Source organism: Amblyraja radiata, chromosome 2 (genome assembly GCF_010909765.2).
Source record: "Amblyraja radiata isolate CabotCenter1 chromosome 2, sAmbRad1.1.pri, whole genome shotgun sequence".
NCBI lineage: Eukaryota > Metazoa > Chordata > Chondrichthyes > Rajiformes > Rajidae > Amblyraja > Amblyraja radiata.
The window spans coordinates 110,825,686-110,851,574 of NC_045957.1; the positions used below are offsets into that span (position 1 = coordinate 110,825,686).

A 25,889-nucleotide genomic window follows, 5' to 3' on the forward strand; every position below is an offset into this window, starting at 1 on the left:
ATTCATGCCTTGAGTTCTTTCCTGCTTTCTTCATATACCTCAAATGCCTTGTCTGATTTAAAGCATCTTAGTGTATTGAAATATTACTACAGAGAACCATCTGACAGTTTTTTTGTAAAGGAATTCGGTCTGCAGTTCATGTTTTAATTTTAAGGCAAACTAACGACAGACTCCTGGTAATTGAATTAAAAGTACAATCTACAAAATTTGAAATAAAATTATTTAATTTGTTACATTTTCCACACATACAGTAAATTCCATCATACAAAAATAGTTTACATTGAAACAATGTTTCATTGTTGCAGTGAAAGGCCTGGATAGGATGGATGTGGAGAGGATGTTTCCACTAGTGGGAGAGTCTAGGACAGGGGTCGGCAATCTACGGCTCCCGGGCCGAATGCGGCCCGTAACCTGAAATCATCCGGCCCGCAGGCAGATTTTTTCCATGTAATCATCTGGCCTGCCGAGCGCCGAGCTCTGGCTGTACCGCATCTGGCGTGCGGCCGCGCACCTTCTATTAACACGTGATTTGTTGTCTGCCATCCAGGGCAGGATCCATATGTACACATGATAGATCTGGCCCGCCATCCGCTCACAGACATGTGTCCTGGCCCCTAAGCAGAACCAGTTTGCCGACCCCTGGTCTAGAACCACAGGGCACAGTCTCAGAATTAAAGGACATTCCTTTAGGAAGGAGATGGGGAGGAATTTCTTTAGTCAGGGTGGTGAATCTGTGCAATTCCTTGAAGGCTGTGGAAGCCAAGTCAATGGGTATTTTTAAGCCAAAAATAGATTCTAAATCAGTACGGGTGTCATGGGTTATGGGGCAGGAGAATGGGGTTAAGAGGGAAAGATAGATCAGCCATGATTGAATGGCAGAGTAGACTTGATAAGCCGAATGGCCTAATTCTGCTCCTCTCACTGTGAACTTAACCTTTGTTAAGTGCCGAGATGCTTGGTGTGCCGTCCTTGAGCCAAGAGTCTCCCTGTTACTTTGCTTGTCACGTCCACAGTGGTAAAGGCAAGTGATTTACCTTCCTTCAACACCTGAGCTGTTATGATAATGTCCTCTCCCAGTTTTGCTGCATTCATGTACCTGAAAGGAGTAACAGGTGACACACTACATTTGCAGCCGTCAAGAAAGTAATTGCATAGCAATGAACTGCAGATAGACACAACATGCTGGAGTGACTCAGTGGGTCAGGCAGCATCTCTGGAGAGAAGGAATGGGTGACCTTTCGGGTCGGTACCCTTCTTCTGACTAGTCAGGGGAAAGGGAAACAAGAGATATAAACAATGATGTGGAGAGATATAGAACCAGCATCAGTAGTTCCAGTCTGAAGAAGAATCTCAACCCGAAACGTCACCCATTCCTTCTCTCCAGAGATGCTGCGTGATTTGCTGAGTTACTCCAGCATTTTGTGTCTACCTTCGATTTAAACCAGCTGTGGGAGCCATGAAGCTTAAGTCAGTATTATTATCATGTCTGATATTTTTAGTTTTAGTTTTTATCTGCCTGTACTTTTGTAGGTGGGATTTGATACGTAGTAGGGGTGTGTTGTTTTGTTAGAGGTGGCTGGCGCAGGCTCTCAGATTAGAAGTTTCAGTTTGGTGTTGGAGAATGAGGGGAAACAGTTTTCTACCATGATCACGGCACACACGTTACGAGATGTCATACCTTTATAAGAAGAAGCTTTTATGTGATTTATATGATATGAATGGAACAGCGATTAAGAACGGAAAGTTATGAGTTATTTCTTTGTTTTGTGTTACTTCAATAAAAAAAGCAATTAATCAAGAAATGACGTCCGGAAGATTCATCTTTGCTGTCTTATGTGTGTCGTGAGTGCGTTAGGCTATACCTCCAAATCATCTCTGATAATTAATGGCTATCGGTTGGACTTTGAGAACGTTGTAAAAACTGCCATTATACCAGCATTTGCAGTTCTTTCCTACACAGTTCTTATAGTCTTACTCATTTGTATTTTCAGCAAGGTTACTCCGGGGATTGAACTTTGGTTGATAATATACCTGTTGTTCTTGATCAATATGGAAGTAGCCAATCTCCACATAGTATTGACTTGGAAGGCAAATATATGCCAGGTTAACAATGATTGTTAGCTCATGGCTGTTGGTCATACTCATGCCTAACTTGAAAAGTGTTTTGCTCAAGATTTCAACATCTGTTCAGTTTAGTTTATTGTCAAACATATCGAGGTACAGTGAAAGTTTTTTGTTGCTTGCTCTCCAGTCATCAGAGAGACAATACATGATTCCAATTTTAGCCATTTACAGTATGTAGATACATGATAAGGGAATAACGTTTAGTGCAAGGTTAAGCCAGTAAAGTCTGATCAAGGATAGACCGAGGGTCACCAATGAGGTAGATAGTAGTTCAGCACAGCTCTCGGGTTGTGGTGGGATGATTCAGTCAGCTGATAGCAGCTGACTGGTGGTGGAGGCAGGTTCGTTTTTATCATTTAAAAATAAATTGGATAGTTATATGGATGGGAAAGGAATGGAGGGTTATGGTCTGAGCGCAGGTATATGGGACTAGGGGAGATTATGTGTTCGGCACGGACTAGAAGGGTCGAGATGGCCTGTTTCCGTGCTGTAATTGTTATATGGTTATATGGTTATATATGGGAAGAAATTGTCCCTGAATCTGGAGGTGTGCGTTTTCACACTTCAGATTCAGTTCCTTCTGTTTCCTCTTGAAATGTGGTAGGTTCATTTCAAAACTGAGACCTGAGATATGAGCACACAGTCTGGCCTGACACATTCAATGTAGCACCAAGGAACTGCTTGCTGCAAAACAGGCCAGAGCACTATTCGGAGGACAACATTTAAGACATGTACAAACAAGGAACTGCGATGCTGGTTTAACAAGGAGACATAAAATGCTGGAGTAACCCAGGGGGTCAGGCAGCATCCCTGGAGAACATGGATGGGTGACATTTTGGGTCTGGACGCTTCTTCAGGCACTGCTTTTCAACTGGCACTTTTCCACATTAGTATTGTGACTAATTTGATAAATCTCTCAAGAAGCTTACACTGACAAATAAGGCCAGAATGCTCTCTTCTATGCCACTGATAAATACGCCGTAAATGAACAGAGTTCGCAACCACGTCTTGGACTTGAAAGCAATATATATGTGGATGCTATAAATCATTTGCAGTGAATTTAGTTTAGACTTTTACTTTAGAAAGATACAGCATGGAAATAGGCCCTACAGCTCACCGAGTCCATGCCGACCAGTGATCATCCTGTAAACTAGCACTATCCTACACACTAGGGACAATTTACATATCACAGAAGCCAATTAACTTGCAAACATGTACATCTTTGGAGTATGGGAGGGAACCGGAGCACTTGGAGAAAACCCACACGGTCACAGGGGAGAACGTACAAACTCTATACAAACAGCACCCGTAGTCAAGATCGAACCCGGGTCTCTGGAGCTGCAAGGCAGCAACTCTACCGCTGTGCCACTCCGAACCTAATTGTGCATCTATTTTTCTGTTCTGTTTGTGCAGAATCAAGCACAGTATGGTTAAGTTTTCCAAGGTACTAAAACTTGAACTTACGTTATATTCATGTCTACACTAACTCCCGGTAATGCCCGTTCCGTGTTAATTAAAGCCGTCGTTGATACCACATCAATTAGAGTAGCTGTCAGTCCACCATGCAGGTTGCCTGCACGATTCACATGTTCCTCTTCCACTCTCATTTCACAGATGAGTTTCCCCGGACTGGCTGAAACAACAGCCATCTAGAAAAAGGAAAATTGCAATTTCATTACACTGACTTTTAAAATATACCGTGCCTATACTAAATAATGTGAGTGCTGTTCTTAGAATAGAAAGTGTTGTTAAAAAGGAGATTTTAGTACAAATGTGGGATGGTCTTAAGGTGGCCTGAGATTTCTGAAATTTTTGTGATAGTAATTGGTGGCTGTTAAGGAGTGTGTTTGAAAAATTAATCCGTGAGTAATGAGTCCCTGAATGGTTGACAGTGAAGTAGGAAGTGGGGTGAAATACAAGAAAATAAAAAATGCAACATTCAAATCAGAGGAAATTCCAATCTTGGTGACTGACTGGTTAAGAGATACTATGATCATCCTCAGGATAAGAACTACCTGCTTTGGCTGCTTGTGGGAGATGCAGCCTAACATTTTGCAGCTGTTAATATATTACTTGGAGGATGGTTCCAGTTTTACCGGCTTGGAGAGAAAGGCTTTGGATACTGTTGGAACACAATCGAGTGAGGTGTAAGTTTACCAGGGTAATTCCCGGGATGACCGGACTGATGTATGATGAAAGAATGTATCGACTCGGCTTGTATTCACTGGAATTTAGAAGGATGAGAGGGTATCTTATAGAAACATATATTATTCTTAAGGGATTGGACAGGCTTGATGCAGGAAAAATGTTCTCGATGTTGTGGGAGTCCAGAACCAGGGGGGTCACACTTTAAGAATAAGGTGTAAGCCATTTAGGACTGAGATGAAGAAAAATCTTTTCACCCAGAGAGTTGTGAATCTGTGGAATTCTCTGCCACAGAAGGCAGTGGAGGCCAATTCACTGGATTCACCCAGAAAGCTGTGAATCTGAGGAATTCTCTACCACAGATGGCAGTGGAGGTTAATTCAAGTTCAAGTGAGTTTATTGTCATGCGTCCCTGATAGGATAATGAAATTCTTGTTTTACTTCAGCACACGGAACATAGTAGACATTTACTACAAAACAGATCAGTGTGTCCATATACCGTAATATAAATATATACACACATGAAACATCACTAGATGTTTTCAAGTGAGTTAGATTTAGCTCTTAGTGCTAACGTAATCAAGGGGTATGGGGAGATAGAAGAAACGGGATAATGATTTTGGATGATCAGCCAAGATCATATTGAATGGCAGTGCTGGCTCGAAGGGCCAAATGGCCTACTCCTGCACCTATTTTCTATGTTTCTATTGCAGAGAGTCATTCAGCACGGACACAGGCCCTTTGGCCCAACTCACCCATGCCGACCAAGATGTCCTCCAGAGCTACTCCAACATTTATTTGGTGTCTTTCTACTAATAAATTGTCATGTTTAGTGCTTTCAACACTGAAACCATGTTTTTAAATATGGTATCAAATAAATGGATGATTATGGACGTCAAAAGAACCGGATCCATGTTCACGTTTTAGTAAAATATCTTGAAACTAAGAGCTGCAGATGCTGGTTAATATAGGGAGGTTTCACGGCAGTCGGGTCACGACCCACGACCCGTACTGTTGCTACACTACTCCAAATGGAGTACACGCGATGAACTGCAGGTAGGCACTTACCATTGTTTCCAGCTTAGTGGGCCCGTTAAAACCCGCTGAAATTGTCAATTTTTGCGCTGTAAATAATTATGGAAATTGGGATAAGCGTGTGAGACATTTAGCCTACTTCAGAATTCCGAAAGTGAGGAGAAATGACGGTAGATAGAAGTGAGAGCTGAAGGGACAACAACAGCCAGAGTGCTTGGAGAACATTGGCCGTTTGCTCACTGCATTTCATCAACTAAGGTGTTTTTTCTTGATTCCTTTGGCATCTAAAACGTTTCAGAAGTGATAAATCTGGCTGTAATTTTTTTAAATCGCCCATGGTTCCCAAGTGGGTTTTTACATACAAAATGAAAACGCATCTGAAGAAAAATTTACAGCCAGATTTATCACTTCAGAGATTTTTTAGATACCAAAGGAATCAAGAAAAAACACAAATAATGCCTTACTTGATGGAATGCAGTGAGCAAACGCGATAATTCCCAATATTTTCAATGTTTACCAAGCACTTTAGCTGCTGTAGTCCCTTCAGTTCTCGCTTCTCTATACCTTCATTTCGCTTCACGTTTGTAATTCTAAAGTTGGGTACATGTCTCTCACGGTCACCCCGACTCCCACAATTTGTTTCAGCGCAAAAATTCAAAATTTTGGCGTTTTTTAACAGGTAGGAAAGTACGCGTTTCTTGTATTAATAACATATACCAGAAGTGACGGATGTCCTCCAGATGGATTTAGCGGCTCCGTGCGTCGAGCCCTATGACCCAGTGACCTTTCGTGCAACCCCCCTATACAAAGTGCAGGAGTAACTCAGTAGGGCAGACAGCATATTTGGAGAACATGGATAGGTGACCTTTCTTCAGTGATTGTTTGGGGCGGGGGGGATTATAGAGGAACTAATCTTTGGGGAGAAGTAAGCTGGAAAAGGGGAGGCAGGATAAAGCGTGGCAGGCAATATGTCGACACAGGCGAGGCCCATATTGACAGGCAGATGTGTTCAAAAGGGAACTGCAGATGCTGGAATATCGAAGGTACACAAAATTGCTGGGGGAACTCAGCGGGTGCAGCATCATCTATGGAGCGAAGGAAATAGGCGACGTTTCGGGCCGAAACCTGAAGTCTGAAGAAGGGTTTCGGCCCGAAACGTCGCCTATTTCCTTCGCTCCATAGATGCTGCTGCACCCGCTGAGTTCCCCCAGCAATTTTGTGTACCTTTGACAGGCAGATGGTTGGAACAAAAAGCCAGATAAAAGAATAAGAGTCTGAAGAAGGGTCGCTACCCGACCCATTCCTTCCCTCCAGAGATGCTGCCTGTCCCGCTGAGTTACTCCAGCGTTTAGTGTCCATTACCAGCTAAAAGAACGATAGGTGTGAGGTTGGAAGAAAGGCCAATCTCTCACCTTGCAGAAATTCCCTTAGCAGTTTAGAGCAGGCGGAGCAACTGCCTTGACAACTATGAACAATATTTTGATTTTTTTTTAAAGTATGAAAGCATAAATGCAAAGTCGAGCTTTCTTTGCAGACATTCGGCGTATGTAGTGGAGTGGAGTGGAGTTTCTTGCAATGCCCTTGAGTAAATGCTGGTGATGTTTGCATGCTCACTGCTGGCACAGGGCCGTCAGCATTTCACCTTATTCAAGATTCGATCGAAGCCGGTTCCTCCCGTCAAACCCCGGACGACCTGTCGGAGAGCGTTCAAAGACGACCCAGCCATGGGCAGATATTTGGTTCGGGCTGCTGTTTGCCGGGGAAGGTGATCAGGGGTTGCAACAAACCTCTTCCTGCAGCAGATGAGAATCCGGGACGCACACTCACGGTGATTGACTTGTCCCCAGATTATACAACACGCCCTCTGTTGCAGAGAAACCCCCCACGCTTCACTCAGAGAAACATAAGATGCTGCAATCATTCATCTGTGCAAAGAGAAACTGTTATCGTTACAGCTACTGTGCAAATAAAACTGTAGATGCTGGAAACGGATACACAAATAGAAACTCTGCAAGAACTCAGCCAGTCAAGTCTGTGGAAATGGAGTAATTAAAAAAGATGTCTCTAACTTCAAGTAGCCCCGGCATTCACTCTCTATCCCTCCCCCACCCAAGTCGCACCAGCTTCACGCTTTCACCCAAAAAAGATAACAATGGCCAGTTTCCTTTACTTTTTTTTGCATATCTTTCATTTATAGTTTTTTTAAATCTCTCCACATCACCGTCTATATCTCGTTTCCCTTATCCCTAACTAGTCTGAAGAAGGGTCTCGACCCGAAACGTCACCCATTTCTTCTCTCCAGAGATGCTGCCTGTCCTGCTGAGTTACTCCAGCTTTTTGTGCCTACCTTCAATTAAAAAGTAACAGCAGATGCTGGTTTATACCAGGGATAGACACAAAATGCTGGAGTTACTCAGTGGAGCATCCCTGGAGAAAATTATTAGGTGGCATTTCACGTTCAAAGAAGAAAGGTCTCCTCCCGAAATATCACCTTTCCATTTTCTCCAGAGATGCAAACAGATTCATACAAAGGGTGGTGGGTGTATGGAACACGCTGTCAGAGGACGTAGTTGAGGCAGGGACTATCCCAACCAAAGATCCCAACGTTCAAGAAACAGTTAGACAAGTACATGGATTGGAGGGGATATGGGGCAAACGCAGGCAGGTGGGACGAGTGTAGCTGGGACATGTTGGCCAGTGTGGGGAAAGTTGGGCCTGTTTCCACACTGTATCACACTGCCCCGTTGAGTTACTCCAGCACTTTGTGTCGAACTTTGGATTTATTTGGGTTTAAAAAAAATTATGTTCAAGAGTCAAGAATCAAGCGTGTTTTAATGTCATATGTCCCTGATAGAACACTGAAATTCTTACTTACAGCAGCACAACAGAATATGTAAACATAGTACACTTTAAACAATGTAATAAACGAGAGAAACAAAATTGTGTGTATATATATGATCTATATAGATATGATAAATATATTATTTGTGATCTATTATATATAGAGATAAATGGTTAAGTGTGTGTATATATACACATTCTCACAAATATATATACATATATATACATACAGCCATTATGCTGCTGCAAGCAAGACTTTTCTTGCTCCGTTTCGCCACATTTAACAATTAAACACACTTGACTCTTGACCCTTGATAGTTGGGTAATTCTCAGTGATTCCCGCTTTGGACGAGGCGCTGCTGAGCACTGAGCAACCTGGTCGCGGGCAAAGACCATAGAATCTTGAGCAAAAAAGAAAGTGCTCTAGTATCTTTGGTCGTGGGTGTTGGAGCCGGAGAGCCGGGGCGGAGCGGAGTGTAGCGAGGGATGGAAGCAGCAGCAGCAGGAGCAGCGGCAGCGGCGGCGGCGGACGGGGAGCCGGAGCTGGCGAGTGTCTGCGGAGCTGGAGAGCCGCTGCATGTTATGGAGCAGCCTCAGTACAAGAGTCCCGGGCCTCAGGTCGATGGCGAGGGGGAAGCGTTGCGCCGCGGCCGTGAGAGTCTCTGCGCCGAATTCGCCCAGGTGACCGGCATGGACCAGGCTGCTGCTCGTTGCATCCTGGAGGAAAACCAGTGGCTGCTGGAAGTAGGTACCAAGCACTGGGTAGAAGCGGTGGAAGTTGGTGGCCTTCAAATGGGGGTGGTTGGATAAAGCATCCTGCTTGCCTGCTAGATTTTCACTCTTACTGCAACTCCTGTAACTGTAGGAAAAATGTTCCCCATGCTGGGGGAGTCCGGAACCAGGGGTCACAGTATAAGAATAAGTGATAGGCCATTTAGGACTGAGATGAGGAAAAACTTTTTCCACCCAGAGAGTTGTGAGTCTGTGGAATTCTCTGCCACTGGAGGCCAATTCACTGGATGTTTTCAAGAGAGAGTTAGATTTAGCTTGTGGGGCTAGCGGAATCAAGGGATATTGGGGAAAAAACAGGAACAGGGTACTAATTATATTGAATGGTGGTGCTGGCTCGAAGGACCGAGTGGCCTATTCTGCACCTATTTTCTATGTTTCTATGTAACTTGCTCATGCTTGAGCATATGGCAATAAATCTCGACTTGACTTGATTTTGAAGCATTCATGCATGGTGGAGGTATAATATAGTCATAGAGTGATACAACGTGGAAACAGGCCCTATGACCCAACTTGCCATTACCCGCCAACATGTCCCAGCTACACTACCTGCTTTTGGCCCATATCCCTACAAACCTTTCCTATCCATGTACCAGTCTAACTGTTTCTTAAATATTGGGACAGTCCCCGTCTCAACTACCTCCTCTGGCAGCTTGTTTCATACACCCACCACTCTTTGTGTGGAAAAAGTTACCCCTCAGATTCCTATTAAATCTTTTCCCCTTCACCTTAAACCTGTGTCCTTTGGTCCTCAATTCACCTACTCTGGGCAAGTTGCTCAGTGCATCTATCAGATCTATTCCTTGAATGCTGGGATCTGGAGCACAAAAAAATTCAAACAGCTGGCAAATCTGAGCGGGTCAGGCAGCATCTGTGGGGCGAAATGGAGAGGGAGCACAGAACAGTGCAGAAAGTGCTGGAGTAACTCTGTGGGTCAGGCAGGATCTCTGGAGGGAATGCATAGGCCATGGATAGGTGTGGTATGCAGTACTCAAACTATAGCTCAGTTGTTATTGCATACGATTCTGGCATAACCTCCCTGCTTTCATGGTCTGTGTCTTGGCTAATGAAGGAAAGTCTATATCTCTCGACATCACCGTCTATATCTCTCCTTTCCCTTTCTCCCGACTCGGTCTGAAGAAGTATCTCGTCGCGAAAACGTCATCAACTCCTCCTCCAGGGATGCTGCCTCTCCAGCACATTGTGTCTATCTCCCATTTAAGGAAATGTATGCAACACTGCAAAGGAACAGGAAGAAGGGGAAGTGAGTGGAATATAATATGAGTGGAAATGTCGGACTTGAGGGGTAGAGTTATAGAAGAGTCATAGAATGACTCGGATGATCAGCCATGATCATATTGAATGGCGGTGCAGGCTCGAAGGGCCGAATGGCCTACTCCTGCACATATTTTCTATGTTTCTATGATATAGTGTGAAAACAGGCCCTTCGGCCCAACTTGCCCACACCGTGCATGGAAGAGGGGAAAGGAGCAGGGCGACTGAGTGGTGGTAGATGATGGGGAGATGTGTGTACATTGGGATGGAGGAAGGCAGGGGAAAGGGTGGGAGGGGGTAATACTTGAAATTGGAGAACTCAAACATAGAAACATAGAAATTAGGTGCAGGAGTAGGCCATTCGGCCCTTCGAGCCTGCACCGCCATTCAATATGATCATGGCTGATCATCCAACTCAGTATCCCGTACCTGCCTTCTCTCCATACCCTCTGATCCCCTTAGCCACAAGGGCCACATCTAACTCCCTCTTAAATATAGCCAATGAACTGGCCTCGACTACCCTCTGTGGCAGAGAGTTCCAGAGATTCACCACTCTCTGTGTGAAAAAAGTTCTTCTCATCTCGGTTTTAAAGGATTTCCCCCTTATCCTTAAGCTGTGACCCCTTGTCCTGGACTTCCCCAACATCGGGAGCAATCTTCCTGCATCTAGCCTGTCCAACCCCTTAAGAATTTTGTAAGTTTCTATAAGATCCCCTCTCAATCTCCTAAATTCTAGAGAGTATAAACCAAGTCTATCCAGTCTTTCTTCATAAGACAGTCCTGACATCCCAGGAATCAGTCTGGTGAACCTTCTCTGCACTCCCTCTATGGCAATAATGTCCTTCCTCAGATTTGGAGACCAAAACTGTACGCAATACTCCAGGTGTGGTCTCACCAAGACCCTGTACAACTGCAGTAGAACCTCCCTGCTCCTATACTCAAATCCTTTTGCTATGAAAGCTAACATACCATTCGCTTTCTTCACTGCCTGCTGCACCTGCATGCCTACTTTCAATGACTGGTGTACCATGACACCCAGGTCTCGCTGCATCTCCCCTTTTCCTAGTCGGCCACCATTTATAACATTGGTTTGAAAGCACTAAAGACAGTGGAATTGATTGTAGACTTTAGGATAGCACCCCCTCCCCTCACCCCACTCACCATCAACAACACCACCGTCACATCTGTGGAGTCTTTTAAGTTCCTGGGAACCATTATCTCCAAGGACCTTAAATGGGGGGCTACCATCAACTCCACAGTCAAAAAGACACAACAGAGGATGCACTTCGTACTGCAGCTGAGGAAGCACAATCTGCCACAGGCAATGATGGTCCAATTTTACACGGTGGAGTCTGTCCTCACCTCTCCATCATGGTCTGGTTTGGCTCAGCCACCAAGCATGACACCTGGAGGCTGCAGCGAATCGTCCGATCAGCAGAGAAGGTTATTAGCTGCAACCTTCCCTCCATTGATGAACTGTACACTGCAAGGGCCAGGAAGCGAGCGGGCAAGATCACCTCTGAACCCTCTCACCCTGCCCACAAACTCTTTGAATCACTTCCCTCTGGAAGGCGACTCCGGACTGTCAAAGCTGCCACAGCCAGACATAAAAACAGCTTTTATCCACAATTAGTAGCTCTACTCAACAGCCAAAAATCTATAGCCCCCCCCTTTGATCTGGTATTTTGTTGGTTCACATGCTTGATCAATGGTGTTTTATCATTAATGTTTTATTATTATTAATGTTTAGTGTTTTCTGAGTCATTCGTAACTGTCACTGTATGTTATGTTGTTACTTGTGGGCGGAGCACCAAGGCAAATTCCTTGCATGTGAATACTTGGCCAATAAACTTACTTACTTACTTAAACATGGCAATTTATTAACAAAATGTAAAGTGCTGGAGGAACTCTGTGGGTCAAGCAGACTTCCTCCAGCACTTTCTTTTTTGCTCAAGATTCCAGCATCTGTAGTCTCTAGTGTCACCCTTAAACCTCTCCTCAAAGCATCCTCCTCATTAACTTTTATGCATGCAACGGATATAATTGTGTTATATCCATTCTGGATATAATATAGCAGTATTATAGGCCATTCTGTAACAATATAGCAGCATTTAACACATCTACACACATGTATATGATTTAACGGGTTGCTATTAATTAATTAATATGGTATTTGCATTGAGTGTTAGAGTTCTAGTTACTGAGAGAGGTGCAGTGTTGCAATGCGCTGTAGAAAACATACTGCTGGGTTGAATCACAGCATGGTATGGGAACAGCTCTGTCCAAGGCCGCAAGAAATGGCGCAGTTGTGGGTGTAGTCCAGTCCATCATACAGACCAGACTCCTCAACATTGACTCCATCTACAATTTCCAAACTACATCATTGCGGACATTGGACTTTTTCTCTTGAACTGTTATGCTCTGGAACGGTTATGACACCACCGTTGTTGGACAAATTACAATATTGCCGAGTCGGAGTGTAGGAGGGAGAGTGATCCTCTGATTGGTTGGCGCCAGAACAATAATCTTGCTCAATGTCAATGAAACCAAGGAACTGATTGTTGACTTTACTTCGTCTTTTACCCAGAGTGGGGAATCAAGAACCAGAGGGCATAAGTTTAAGGTGAGGGAGGAAATTTTTTAATAAGGACCTGAGGGGCAACCATTTTACACAAAGAGTGGTTTGCATGTAGAACGGGCTGCCAGAGAAGGTAGTTGAGGCAGATATTATCACAACGTTTAAGAAATATTTGGTCAGGTGTATGGAATGTGAAAGGTTTGCAGAGATATGGGCCAAATACAGGCAGGTTGGACTAGTGTAGATGGGGCAAGTTGGTTAGATGGGGCAAGTTGGGCCGAAGAGCCTGTTTCCATGCTGCATGATTCTATGTTCTGCACTCAGTATCTTCCCTTGTGTTCTATAATGCTTGAGGTTGACTTCGTTATTTTTATGTGCAGTATTATTTGATCCGTTTGGATAGCATGAAAAGCAAAGCCTTTCACTGTACCTTGGTACACGTGACAATAATAAACCTATACCTGATTTAGGTTTCATTGACTGTTGTTTACTGTGAGAGAACAGTGTTGGAATATGGAAGAAGGGACACCTATAAGTTCCTGTCCCCTGTCTCCATCAGGTGTGGATGTGCATTTTAACAAGGAGTACAAATACCTTGGAGTTTACCTGGACAGTAAACTAGATTGGTCCAGGAACGCTAAGGCCCTCTACAAGAAGGGAAAGATCTGGCTGTACTTTTTAAGAAGGCTCCGCTCCTTCAATGCCTGCAGTAAGATGCTGCAGATGTTCGACCAATCGGTGGTGGCCAGCGCCATCTTCTTCGCTATCGTGCGCTGGGGCAGCAGGGAAAAGGTTGTGGACGCCAACAGATTAACAAGCTCATCAGGAAGGCTGGCTCTGTCCCGGAGGCGGAGGTGGATTCACGGGAGGTGGGCATGGAGGGGAGGATGCTCCTCAAACTTGGACCATTCAGCTCATCCCCTCCATGTAGGGTTGCCAATTGTCCCGTATTAGCCGCGACCCCGTATTTTGGGCTAAATTGGTTTGTCCCGTACGGGACCGCCCTTGTCCCGTATTTGACTGCTGCTACTCGGGTCGAGGGACTGTCGGGTCAGAGCGTCGCGTCCGGCCCCGCTTCCCGTCCCGACGTAGTGCAGCCCATGGTGTGCAGCAGCAGCGCCTAGCCTGTGGCCTCGCCGTTCGGTAGCCCAGCCAGCCGTCCGACCTTAGCTTACCGCCGACACCATCACCACTCGTTCTCATGGCCGATCATCGGTTCATGAGTTGGATGGGATGCCGGACTTTGCACGTGACGTCGCGCACCCCCGGCGCCTGAGCCAAAACGCCTCGGGTGACCCGCCGGCTGGGCTTTGTGTGTAATGCAGCACCCAGGCCAACTCATCATTCACCCAGCCACGGCCGAGTCGGTCAACGAATTGTCGTTGGGAATTTGTCCCTTATTTTGACCGTTTGTCCCTTATTTGGGAGTGAGAAAGTTGGCAACCCTACGTCCATGACACACTGGTCAACCTGAGAAGTACCTTCAGCAATAGACTGGTTCCACCAAGATGCAGGACAGAACTCCACAGGAGATCCTCCTTCCCTGTTGCTATCAAACTGTACAATTCCTCCCCCTTGAGTCGTGGAATAGTCTGACTCCCCTTCTCCCCCCCCCCCCCCCCCCCCCCTCCCTCCCCAAATCTTTGCACATCCCCAATCCTTTCCACTCGTCACTTTAATTTCATGTTTCATGTATCTTGTGTTTTATGACTGTTTAGTGTAATTTAGCGATACAGCCGGAAACAGGCCCTACGTCCCACCGAGTCCACACCGACCAGTGATCCCTGCACATTAACACTATCCTACACAAACTGGGGACAATGTACACATATACCAAGCCAATTAATCAACATACCTGTATGTCTTTGGAGTGTGAGAGTAGACTGAAAATCTCCGAGAAAACCCACGCGGTCATGGGGAGAACGTATAATCTCCGCTGTAAGCGATGTTTGGCAGCAACTCTACTGCTGTGCCACCGTGGCTGCCCTTGGCAGATCAATTTCCCCCCCTGGGATAAATAAAGTTCTATAGAATCGTATTGTATCATATTGTGAGATGGGTGGTGTTCAGAAGTATATTTACAGCCTCAAGCACTTGTATAGTTAACCAGTATATAATATGAATACACAAGAAGCAACATGTACTGGTTTACAATGTATATAAATTATATAATACAACCCATTTTGTTGAGAAGTAATGATTTTTATTAATTATTTGTAGAGAGCCCTCAACTCCTATTTTGAAGCAGCTGTTCAGCCATCTTGTTCTGTCGTGGAAGCGACCCCACGGTTACTGAATGGAGCAGATTTCCAAATGTGGTAATGCACACACATTTACCTTAACCGTTGCAATTGTCATTCTTGGTTGAGCATTGTGTAGCATATTTACAGAGGAAATATTAAGCTTAAAGTGCAGAGATTTGGAATACCGCCATAGTTTTATAATTTTACTAGACCAAGTGCAGACCCATTGCTCCCCCAACGCAATATTCCACCACTTGCGCATTCCCCCAATGTAACACATTCCCCCAACGCAATATTCCACCACTCACACATAGCCCCCAACTGCACAGGTGCAGCTCATTTCTCCTCATCCCCAGCACTCCCTCCTCCTCCTCTTCTTCACCCTCACTCTTCAATCCCTAGAGAGGGAGGGGGGTGGGTAGAGAGGGAGGTAGAGAGGGGGGGGGTGGTAGAGAGGGAGGGTAGGGGAGGGGGTAGAGAGGGGCAGAGGGAGGGGGTAGAGTGGGAGAGGGAGGGAGGGTAGAGAGGGCGGGAATGAGGGTAAATAGAGAGGGGGAGGGACGGTAGAGAGGGAGTGTAGATGTGGCAGCTACCCTCCCTAGCCCCTCTCCCTCAATCCCCCCCACTCTCCCTTCTCACCTCCCCAGGATCTTTCCCCTCTCCTCCTCCCCTCCCCCAATCCCTCCTTCACCTCTCTTTCCCTCTCCTTACCCCTACTGCCGACGTTGCTACATCACCGCTGCGGTCTCGATGTTTCCTTCACTGCCGCGGTCAAGATGCCTCCTTGATAGCCCCGTAAAACCCCAGCCGGGGGGTGTTGTGGGTAGAAAGCCTGACCCGGATAAATCGGAACGTTAATTTAAATGCGGCCCTCCCCCTGACGTCACTGGAAGCTGGCTCTGCCATGGTGGCCGCCCACTCCCCCTTGGTGGACGCCCACCCCCCGTTTGTGACGCCACTCAAGGCGTGCTGAAGGACGTTTGCCGTTGAAAAACTGGGTGTTGGTTATTTTAAAAATATAATGTGAAATATAGCATGAAATGTGAAGTGAACCAGTTTATTTTCTTGACTGGGTTATTGTGATTAATAGTCTGTGAATTTTTGCGGCAGCGCGTGGCGTTTTGACGAAGGTAGAAGGACACACACACGCACGCACACGCCAATCAGTGTTTTCTCCTGCTTCTCTTTGTTGCTGTTGCTTCCAAATCCACAGGAGCTCTGAGTAAAGTCTGCCTGTGCTTTGATTCTCCTTTTCAACTGTTTTCCCCCTCTGACTCAATTCTAACTCTCCTCCCACTCGGGCTACAGGCAATCAGTGTTTTCTCCTGCTTCTCTTTGTTGCTGTTGCTTCCAAGTCCACAGGAGTAAAGTAACTTGTTAATACTCTTGATTGTTAACTAATTATTGCAGTCGTAAAAGTTAACTTTGTTCAAATTTTGCATATGACACTAAAGTGTGTGGTATTGCAGATAGTAATGATGGTTATGAAAAGCTTACAGCGGGATCTTGATCAGTTGGCATGTGGCTGAGGAATGGTTAATGGAGTTTAAAACATAAGTGCAATGTGATGCATTTTGGGAAGTCCTTGGGGAACTTGGGACTTTCTTCAGGAGGTCCAAGGGAGGACCTACACAGTGAATGGTAAGGCCCTGGAGAGTGTTGTAGAGCAGAGAAACCTAGGCATGTAGGTACATAGGTCCTTGAAAGTGGTCCCACCGGTAGATAGTATAAGCGCAATTCGTTTGTGTATTTAGTTGTTAGCGGGTAGCACAATGCCGCAGCGGTAGATTTGCTGCCTTACAGCACCAGAGACCCGAGTTCGATCCTGACTACAGGTAGACATAAAATCCTAGAGTAACTCAGCGGGACAGGCAGCATCTCTGGAGAGAAGTAATGGGTGATGTTTTGGGTCGAGACCCTTCTTTACATTGGGGGCTATGCTGTCTGTACAGAGTTTGTACATTCTCCCTGTGACCGTGTGGGTTTCTCCGGGTGTTCCGGTTTCCTCCCACATTCCAACAATCTGCAGGTTTTTTAGGTTAATTGATTTCTGTAAATTGTCCCTCGCGTGTTGGATAGAACTAGTGTATGTTGGTCGGCGCGGACTCGCTGGACCTGTTTCCATGCTGTATCTCTAAACAAAACGAAAAAAATATATTAAACTAGACTAAGTGCGACGCGTTGGGTCCCAGCATCACACGGGAGGGCTGGTCACCAACGCAATATTCCACCTCTCCACCAATTCCAATATTGCTCGCCGGTGGGGGGGGGGGGCTTTCTGTTGCGCTAGTATGGGTGTTGCGGGTCGAAGGTACTTGTTTCCAGAGGGCTAGTATAGACATTGTGGGCCAAATGGATTCTTGGGCTGGCAGCCAACTGTTGCAACGATTTTAAAAGCCAAGCCAAGGCAAACAATTTGGCTGCAGCCACCTGACAACCAAAATTCATTTTGTGAACACAAACATTTAAAAAAGGCGAGGCAAACAATTGGGCTGCAGCCACCTGACAACCAAAATTCATTTTGTGGACACAAACTTTTTAAAAAGGCGAGGCAAACAATTGAGCTGCAGCCACCTGACAACCAAAATTCATTTTGTGAACACAAACATTTAAAAAAGGCGAGGCAAACAATTGGGCTGCAGCCACCTGACAACCAAAATTCATTTTGTGAACACAAACTTTTTAAAAAGGCGAGGCAAATAATTGGGCTGCAGCCACCTGACAACCAAAATTCATTTTGTGAACACAAACTTTTAAAAAAGGCGAGGCAAACAATTGGGCTGCAGCCACCTGACAACCAAAATTCATTTTGTGAACACAAACTTTTTAAAAAGGCGAGGCAATCAATTGGGCTGCAGCCACCTGACAACCAAAATTCATTTTGTGAACACAAACTTTTTGAAAAGGCGAGGCAAACAATTGGGCAGCAGCCACTTTACAGCTGCATCGAGGCGACTCACCGTAGAGTAGACGTGCATTCAGTGTTATTCGCAGCTCAGAGAGCCGTGACCCTCTCGCTTCCTGGGTCTGGCAGAGACTGAGTGAGGGACTACACTTCTGGGTTTTATAGTCCATCCCCCCTGCCGCCAGCGGGGGCAGCAGAGAGAATGACACATTTTTAAAAAACATTAATATCTCTGATTTTTCATCGATGGGAATAATCCTCCGGCCGAGGAAGGTGGAGGGGGGCTCTGAGCGAGGTGGCCAAAAATGACGGCCGTAGGTGGCGCTGTTTTCTCGGAAATCGCAGCACAGTGGGCCAAAAGCAGTCAAGATCAGACTTTTAGTAATATAGATGAGTCCACAGTGACTTAGCAACTAAAATTAGGGTTGATGCCTGACACTTACTGAAGGCAGATTCATTGGAGTGATACAGAATAATTCTGAGTTAAAAGATAAATGGAAAGGATGTTGCATATATAGTATTACTATGTAGATATTACTAGATGTTAGTAAAAAAGCAGCAGATAGTAACTAGAACTGCAGCCTATCTTGTTTTTTGTTTGTTTTAGTTTTAATGTTTAGTTTTAGTTTTAATGAACGGATGTTTGGGAGTTGGTTTGCCTGATTTAACATTTTTGTTGATAATATGCCACCTTGTACAACTTATTTTCCCTTTAAATGCGAATCGTATACATCCTTCCTTGTCATTTCCCAGTTCAAAACTCGGGGCATTGGAGATCATCGTACAGGACACCTAGAAACAATAATTATCTTCATTAATTGCTGGTGTTTTGTTTGGATAGAAATTGTAGGTTGGTTAATGCATGTGCACCAATCAGAGTAATGTACTAACACTAGCTCCACCTCACTGTACACTTTATATTAACACTCACTTCCCATATTATGTAGTTACACCGGTGGTAGAGATGAACTAACAACGTATTGTACTGCACCACCATGACTAATGATTAAAGCTGACTTTGAACACCAGACTGTGTCTGTACAGTTGTTCACAGAAATCTCCTGCTTCCATAATATCCTCAAAAGATTCTCCACCCGAATTTGTATGTCCAACATGAGGAATATTCCATAAAATTATAAAACATTCAGATGCACAGTCTTAACAGCTGTTTCATAACTCCATGCCTCTTACAAGTTGATTTTTTTTTAATGCAGCATTGATTTAACAGATTCCAGTCATGTACAGACAAGCAAAGGAAAAGGTGCAAAGGTACAACTAGATGAAAGTGTCATCTCATTGTTAACCTGGAACATAGATGGACTTGATGAGACAAACTTACAGGAACGAGCTCGTGGTGTTTGTTCCTGCCTGGCACTGTAAGTACAATTGTTACACTTGTATAAGCAAGCCCCAGTTAATTCTTAAAATAATTTGTCTCATTATTTGTTTAGATAGTGAATGGAACTGTAAACTCTTATCTCACCAGGGACAAATTTACTGTACTAATTTACTGTTGTGTTGTGTCTTTAAAAAAAAATATTTTCTAACATGTAAATACTGATTCTGTTCTGAATGAATGAATGAATGAATCTCTTTATTGTCATTGCACATGGTACAACAAAATTTAAAAGTCAATCCCACGGTGCGATTCACAAGAGCAATTTTAAATATATGAGAAAAGGTAAAAATATATACATATAAAAAAAATTAAAAACTACAGATAAATAACAATAGCAGCTGAGGTAGAACCATTCAGTTGAATGTGAGTGTTATTTCTTATTTTGCATTGTTAAGTTCACGTATGGCTATGGGGTAGAAGCTGTCTCTGAGTCTGTTTGTGCGAGTTTTGAAAGACCTGTACCGTCTGCCAGAGGGCAGCAGGTGGAACAGGTTGTGTCCAGGGTGGGAAGGGTCCTTCAGGATGTTGGCTGCCCTGCCAAGGCAGCGAGAGCTGAAGATGTCCTTCAGGGAGGGCAGTGGGTAGCCAGTGATTTTTTGTGCGGTGTTGATGACCCTTTGAAGGGATTTCCTGTCCGCTGCAGAGCAGCTGGCATACCATGTGGTTATACAGTACGCCAGCACACTCTCGATGGAGCAGCGGTAGAAGGACACCAGCAGCTTCTCCTCCAAGTTGTCTTTCCTGAGGATCCTCAGAAAGTAGAGTCGCTGCTGGGCCTTCTTGACTGCTGTGGTGGTGTTTGTAGTCCAGGAGAGATCCTCTGTAATTTGTGTGCCCAGGAATCTGAAGTCTGAGACCCTTTCCACACAGTCCCCATTGATGAATAGGGGTTTGGGGGCTGCACTGTTCTTACGGAAGTCTATGATAATTTCCTTTGTTTTTGTGGTGCTTAGGATGAGGTTGTTGTCTGAACACCACGCTGCCAGTCTTTGGACATCCTCCCTGTAGGCTGTCTCATCTCCTCCTGAGATACGTCCAACCACAGTCGTGTCGTCCGCAAACTTGACGATGGTGTTGGTGGAGTGGGCGGGGGCACAATCGTGGGTGTAGAGGGCGTAGAGGAGGGGGCTCAACACACAGTCCTGTGGGGAGCCGGTGCTGAATGTGATGGGGGTGGAGAGGTGATGGCCCAATCTGACGGTCTGGGGGCGGTTAGACAGAAAGTCCTTGATCCAGAGGCAGATGGGTTGGGAGAGTCCTAAATCCATGAGTTTGGTGACCAGTTGGGATGATGGTATTGAAGGCGGAGCTAAAGTCAATGAAAAGCATCCTCACATAGCTCCCCTGGTGTTCGAGGTGGGTCAGTGCAGTGTGAAGAGCAGTGGCGATGGCATCCTCAGTGGACCTATTTGCTCTGTAGGCATTCTATTCTGTTCTGTAGTTTTTGCACAATCTGCAGGCATTGCCACTTATTAGTTATTAGTTTAGAGATACAGTGTGGAAACAGGTTTTTCGGCCCACCGGGTCCACGCCGACCAGCAATCCCCGCACATCAACACAATCCTACACACACTAGGGACTATTTTTACATTTATACCAAGCCAATTAACCTAAATACCTGTACGTCTTTGGAGTGCGAGAGGAAACCGAAGATCTCTGAGAAAGCCCATGCGGTCACGGGGGAACATATAAACTTCGTACAGACAGCATCTGCAGACTGGATCGAACCTTGGTCTCTGGCGCTGTAAGTGCTGTAAGGCAGCAACTCTACCGCTGCACCACCCATGGTGACAATAGGTGACGTTTCAATCGGGATCCATGTTGACTGCACCCAATTCATTTGATACACATGGTTCAGATGTCCTCAAGCTAATTTCAGCTCGACTTCTTTGTCCCAGTGATTCCACACCAGTCATTGTATTCTTATTTTCTTTCTTTGTCGGAAATATCCTCCATAGTTCCAGAGTTATCCTTCACTATCATCTGCAAAGAACCTTCGGGTCAATCTATTGTGGTACGGCATAAATTGGAGTTATCAGTGTGGTATATAGAGCTTCAAGATCCATGGTGAAAATATCACCAACAATTTGTCCTGGACCAGTCAATACTTTGGTTTGGTGCAGGATACTTTGTAACTTTGTCGGTGCCCTTTATGTGGCGACTCTTTACATACCGGGGGTATGCAAAACAAAGAATATCACAGTGACTTGTCGCATGTGACAATAAATATTCATTCATTCCATTCATTTGAAGCTCCTGCCAAGAAATACCAATGCTTCTACTTTCTCAGAAGTCTATGGAAGTTCGGCATATCCAACAACTCTCATCACTTCTACATATGCATGGTAGAAGGCATCCTATTAGGATAAATCACTGCATGAGATGGCAATAACTTTGCCCAAGACTATAGGAAATTGCAGTCAGTTGTAGATGTAGGCCGGCCCATTACAGAGACCAGCCTCCCCACAATCAACTTGTAGAAACATAGAAAATAGGTGCAGGAGTAAGCCATTCAGCCCTTAGAGCTAGCACCGCCATTCAATATGATCATGGCTGATCATCCAAAATCAGTATCCCATTCCTGCATTTTCCCCATATCCCTTGATTCCCTTAGACCTTAAAGCTAAATCTAACTCTCTCTTGAATACATCCAGTGAATTGACCTTCTGTGGCAGAGAATTCCACAGATTCACAACCCTCTGGGTGAAAACGTTTTTCCCTCCCTACCATCCCCCACTGCTGATGCTGGCTTGGAGAGGAACGGCCACCACCCCCCTCTGCACTCGCCCATCGACGATGACCTCCACCCTCATCTCACCCATAGCCATAACAACACCAGCTCCACTGTTTCCTCCCATTATGATTTTCCATATGAATTGAAGAAACAGGAAAAAGGTGGCATTAAACTTGCATCTCTGTCTATGATGCCCAGCCCACGCCCCATATCAGCACCATCGCCACGTCACAGCCGCAGGGAGATAACAACCAAGCGGAGGGCGCCACAGCCCCCCTCCTGTAATGATAGCAGTCCTGAATATTACTGAGACAAGAAAGGGTTCAGCCGTAGACACATTACGAAGGAAGTTCCGCATAATCAGCTGAACCCAAGGTCGCCTACGTCAAACTATGGCACCTTCTGCATTCCTGTTGTGACTACTAAGAGAGTAAACAAAGGGAAACTTAGACACACTGCTAACCTAACAAACCTAATATACCTATTACCTCCAAACCAAAACCAACCATAAAGCCTATCAATAATACCATCAGGATGGGTCTGCTTAATGTTAGGTCTCTTAATAACAAATCATTTTTAGTCAACGATTTTATTACCACCTCTAAACTGGATTTTATGTTTTTAACTGAAACATGGCTAGAACAAAATAACAGTGCAACCATTCTGATCGAGACAGCTCCTCCCAACTATAACTTTTTTGATGTATGTAGATCTGGAAAAAGAGGTGGAGGGGTTGCTGCTATATTTAAAAATGTATTTCAGGGGAAACAGATGTCACTTGGTGATTTTCCATCATTCGAATACCTTTGTGCTGTATTGAAATGTTCCCCCAGAGTTCTCCTATTAATTATTTACAGGCCTCCTAAATATTATGCTAATTTTTTCGATGACTTTACAGAATTATTGTCTAGCATCTCCACTGACTTTGACTGTCTAGTTATAACTGGTGATTTTAATTTTCATACTGATGATTTGAATGACAAGGGTGCAAAAGAATTTTTTACTATTTTAGACACATTTGACCTGTCTCAACATGTGAAAGAGGCTACTCATTGTAATGGGCACACCCTGGACTTGATTATCACAAAGGGTCTCATTGTTTCTGATATTTTCGTGACTGATCCTTCATTGTCTGACCACTTCTGTGTTTTCTTTAATATATCTTTTATTCCCGACATACAGACAAAATCAAATACTGTCAAAAAACGGTATATAAATGAACATTCTAATGTACTCTTTAAAAATGCCATCTCCTTCTTACCACCTCTAAACCCATGTTCTGCTGATGATCTTGTAGATAACTTTAACTCCAAAATTGTGAAAGTTATAGATGTCATTGCACCTGTTACGGTTAAAACGATTTCTGGTACGCAAAAGGCACCCTGGAGAAAAGCTGCTTTTGTAACAGCCCAGAAAAGAGAATGCCGGAAAGCTGAGCGCATCTGGCGGAAAACAAAACTTCATATTCACCATGACATCTATAAAGAGAGCCTCCGTGCCTACAATTTAGACTTAAAAAGTGCTAGAGAAACATTTTTCTCCAATATCATTAACAACAACACTAATAAGGCAAAAACCCTATTTGCAACTGTTGACAGACTGACCAACCCCCCAACACAATTACCACCTGAACTCCATTCCACGCAGAAATGCAATGAGTTTGCATTATTTTATACAGATAAAATTGAATGCATCAGACGTGCCATCAATATCACCGCTTCAAACAAAAATGTTGGATCACCACCCTGTTTAGGCAAAGGTAACGTGGCAATGATGACATGCTTTAATGTCATAGACTCTAAAACTCTTGTGGAAACGGTGACACAACTAAGGCCATCCACCTGCTGCCTTGATGCTTTACCTACCAATTTCTTTAAGAATGTTTTTGACTGCCTAGCAATAGACATACTGCAAATAGTTAACAGCTCTCTTCAATCAGGCAATTTCCCAAAAGCCTTGAAAACTGCAGTTATTAAACCTCTTTTAAAAAAGCGGAGCCTAGATGCCTCTATTATTAACAACTATAGACCAATATCAAACCTATCTTTCATAAGTAAAATCATTGAGAAAGTTGTCCTCCAGCAACTTAATCACTTCCTGGCTTCAACTGGCTGCTACGACAACTTCCAGTCAGGATTTCGACCTCTTCATAGCACCGAGACCGCCCTTATTAAAGTTGTAAAAGACATCCGTCTTAACACAGACTCTGGCAAAGTTTCAATATTAATGCTATTAGACCTCAGTGCTGCATTCGACACTGTTGATCACTCAATACTTTTGGACAGGTTGGGAAAATGGGTGGGGCTCTCAGGCACAGTCTTAAGTTGGTTCAGGTCATATCTACAAGATAGGAACTATTTTGTTTCCATTGGGGACTTTGTATCAGAACCAACCAACGTGACGTGTGGAGTCCCGCAAGGTTCGATCTTAGGGCCCTCTTTATTCAACATCTACATGCTCCCACTAGGGCAAATCATGCGAAATAATAATATTGACCACCACTGCTATGCCGATGACACTCAAATCTATGTAGCGCTATCACCAAATGACTATCGCCCCATAGATCTGTTGTGCCAGTGCATTCAGCAAGTCAAAGACTGGATGTGCCAAAATTTTCTCCAACTAAATAAGGACAAAACGGAGATAATTGTTTTTGGTGCTAAAAAAGAAAGGCTTAAAGTAACCCAACACCTTCACTCTCTGTCCCTGAAAACTTCAAACAAAGCCAGAAATCTTGGGGTCATTATGGATTCAGATTTAAATTTCGACAGTCACATCAAATCAGTAACAAAATCGGCCTACTATCACCTCAAAAACGTAACAAGATTAAGAGGACTCATGTCAGCTCAAGACTTAGAAAAACTTGTACATGCCTTTATTACTAGTAGGCTAGATTATTGTAACGGTCTCCTTGCAGGTCTTCCGAAAAAAACTGTCAGGCAGCTACAGCTTGTTCAGAACGCTGTTGCTAGAGTTCTAACAAAGACCAAAAAATTTGAACACATTACACCAATTCTTAAATCCTTACATTGGCTCCCTGTATGTCAGAGAATTGATTTTAAAATCCTGCTGCTCACCTATAAATCACTACATGGTTTAGGGCCAAAGTATATCACTGACATGCTTCCACTATATAAGCCTTCTAGACTGCTAAGATCTTCTGAAACCAATCTGCTAGTGATTCCCAGAGTAAATACAAAACATGGGAAAGCAGGATTTAGTTACTATGCAACAAATAGCTGGAATAAACTTCCTGAAGATTTAAGACTTGCCTCAACCTTGACCACTTTTAAAACAAGACTGAAAACTTTTATGTTTACTTTAGCTTTCAGCTAAATCTTAACTACATTGCACTTTTAACTTTTGCACTTTTTATAATGCATTTTTAATTTTGCTTTTCTTTTCTTTTAGTTCTTCTATTTTATTTCATTTTATTATTTCATTTATTGTATGACATGTTTTTATGTGAAGCACTTTGAGTCTGCCTCGTGTATGAAATGTGCTATATAAATAAAGTTGCCTTGCCTTGCCTTATCAGTCCTAAATGTCCTATCCCTTATTTTTAAACTGTGACCCCTGGTTCTGGCCTCCCCCAACATCAGGAATATTTTTCCTGTATCTAGCCCGTCCAATCCCGTCAGAATTTTATATGTTTCTATAAAATCCCCTCTCACCCTTTGAAATTCCACTGAATATAATCCCAGTCGATCCATTCTTTACATGGACATCCACCATGTACACTTCACGCTGCCTGGGGAAAGCAGCCTTTTTCAACCCGGCTACTCCCTCTGCTCTCTACTCGCTTTGGGCAGAAGGTACAA

At 44.2% G+C, this 25,889-nt stretch overlaps 2 protein-coding genes across 2 annotated transcripts in view; one reads left to right on the top strand and one right to left on the bottom strand.

Moving 5' to 3' along the window:
* Positions 1-202: 202 nt before the first annotated feature.
* acot13 (acyl-CoA thioesterase 13) lies at positions 203-7,174 on the bottom strand. Its single transcript, XM_033013492.1, has 3 exons — positions 6,947-7,174; positions 3,589-3,773; positions 203-1,096 (listed from the first exon to the last, which is right to left on the bottom strand). Exons 1-3 carry the CDS (start codon positions 7,028-7,030, stop codon positions 940-942), a joined length of 426 nt encoding a protein of 141 aa, XP_032869383.1. The 5' UTR covers positions 7,031-7,174; the 3' UTR covers positions 203-939.
* A 1,321-nt stretch (positions 7,175-8,495) lies between these two features.
* The window catches only part of tdp2 (tyrosyl-DNA phosphodiesterase 2), a 34,156-nt gene continuing 16,762 nt past the window's right edge, over positions 8,496-25,889 (top strand). Inside the window, exons 1-3 of the mRNA XM_033013506.1 lie at positions 8,496-8,889; positions 15,008-15,105; positions 19,150-19,311. Of these exons, the coding sequence (XP_032869397.1) occupies positions 8,632-8,889; positions 15,008-15,105; positions 19,150-19,311 (518 nt within the window). The 5' untranslated portion in view covers positions 8,496-8,631. The remainder of the gene's footprint in view (positions 8,890-15,007; positions 15,106-19,149; positions 19,312-25,889) is intronic.

Excerpts from the sequence above, each read along its gene's own strand:
- acot13 (XM_033013492.1), bottom strand. The coding sequence starts at position 7,030 with ATGGCTGGGTCGTCTTTGAACGCTCTCCGACAGGTCGTCCGGGGTTTG. Across the intron at positions 3,774-6,946 it reads TCGATCGAATCTTGAATAAG|ATGGCTGTTGTTTCAGCCAG; the intron begins GTGAAATGCTGA and ends TCCTTTTTCTAG. Across the intron at positions 1,097-3,588 it reads AGTGTAGACATGAATATAAC|GTACATGAATGCAGCAAAAC; the intron begins GTAAGTTCAAGT and ends TACTCCTTTCAG.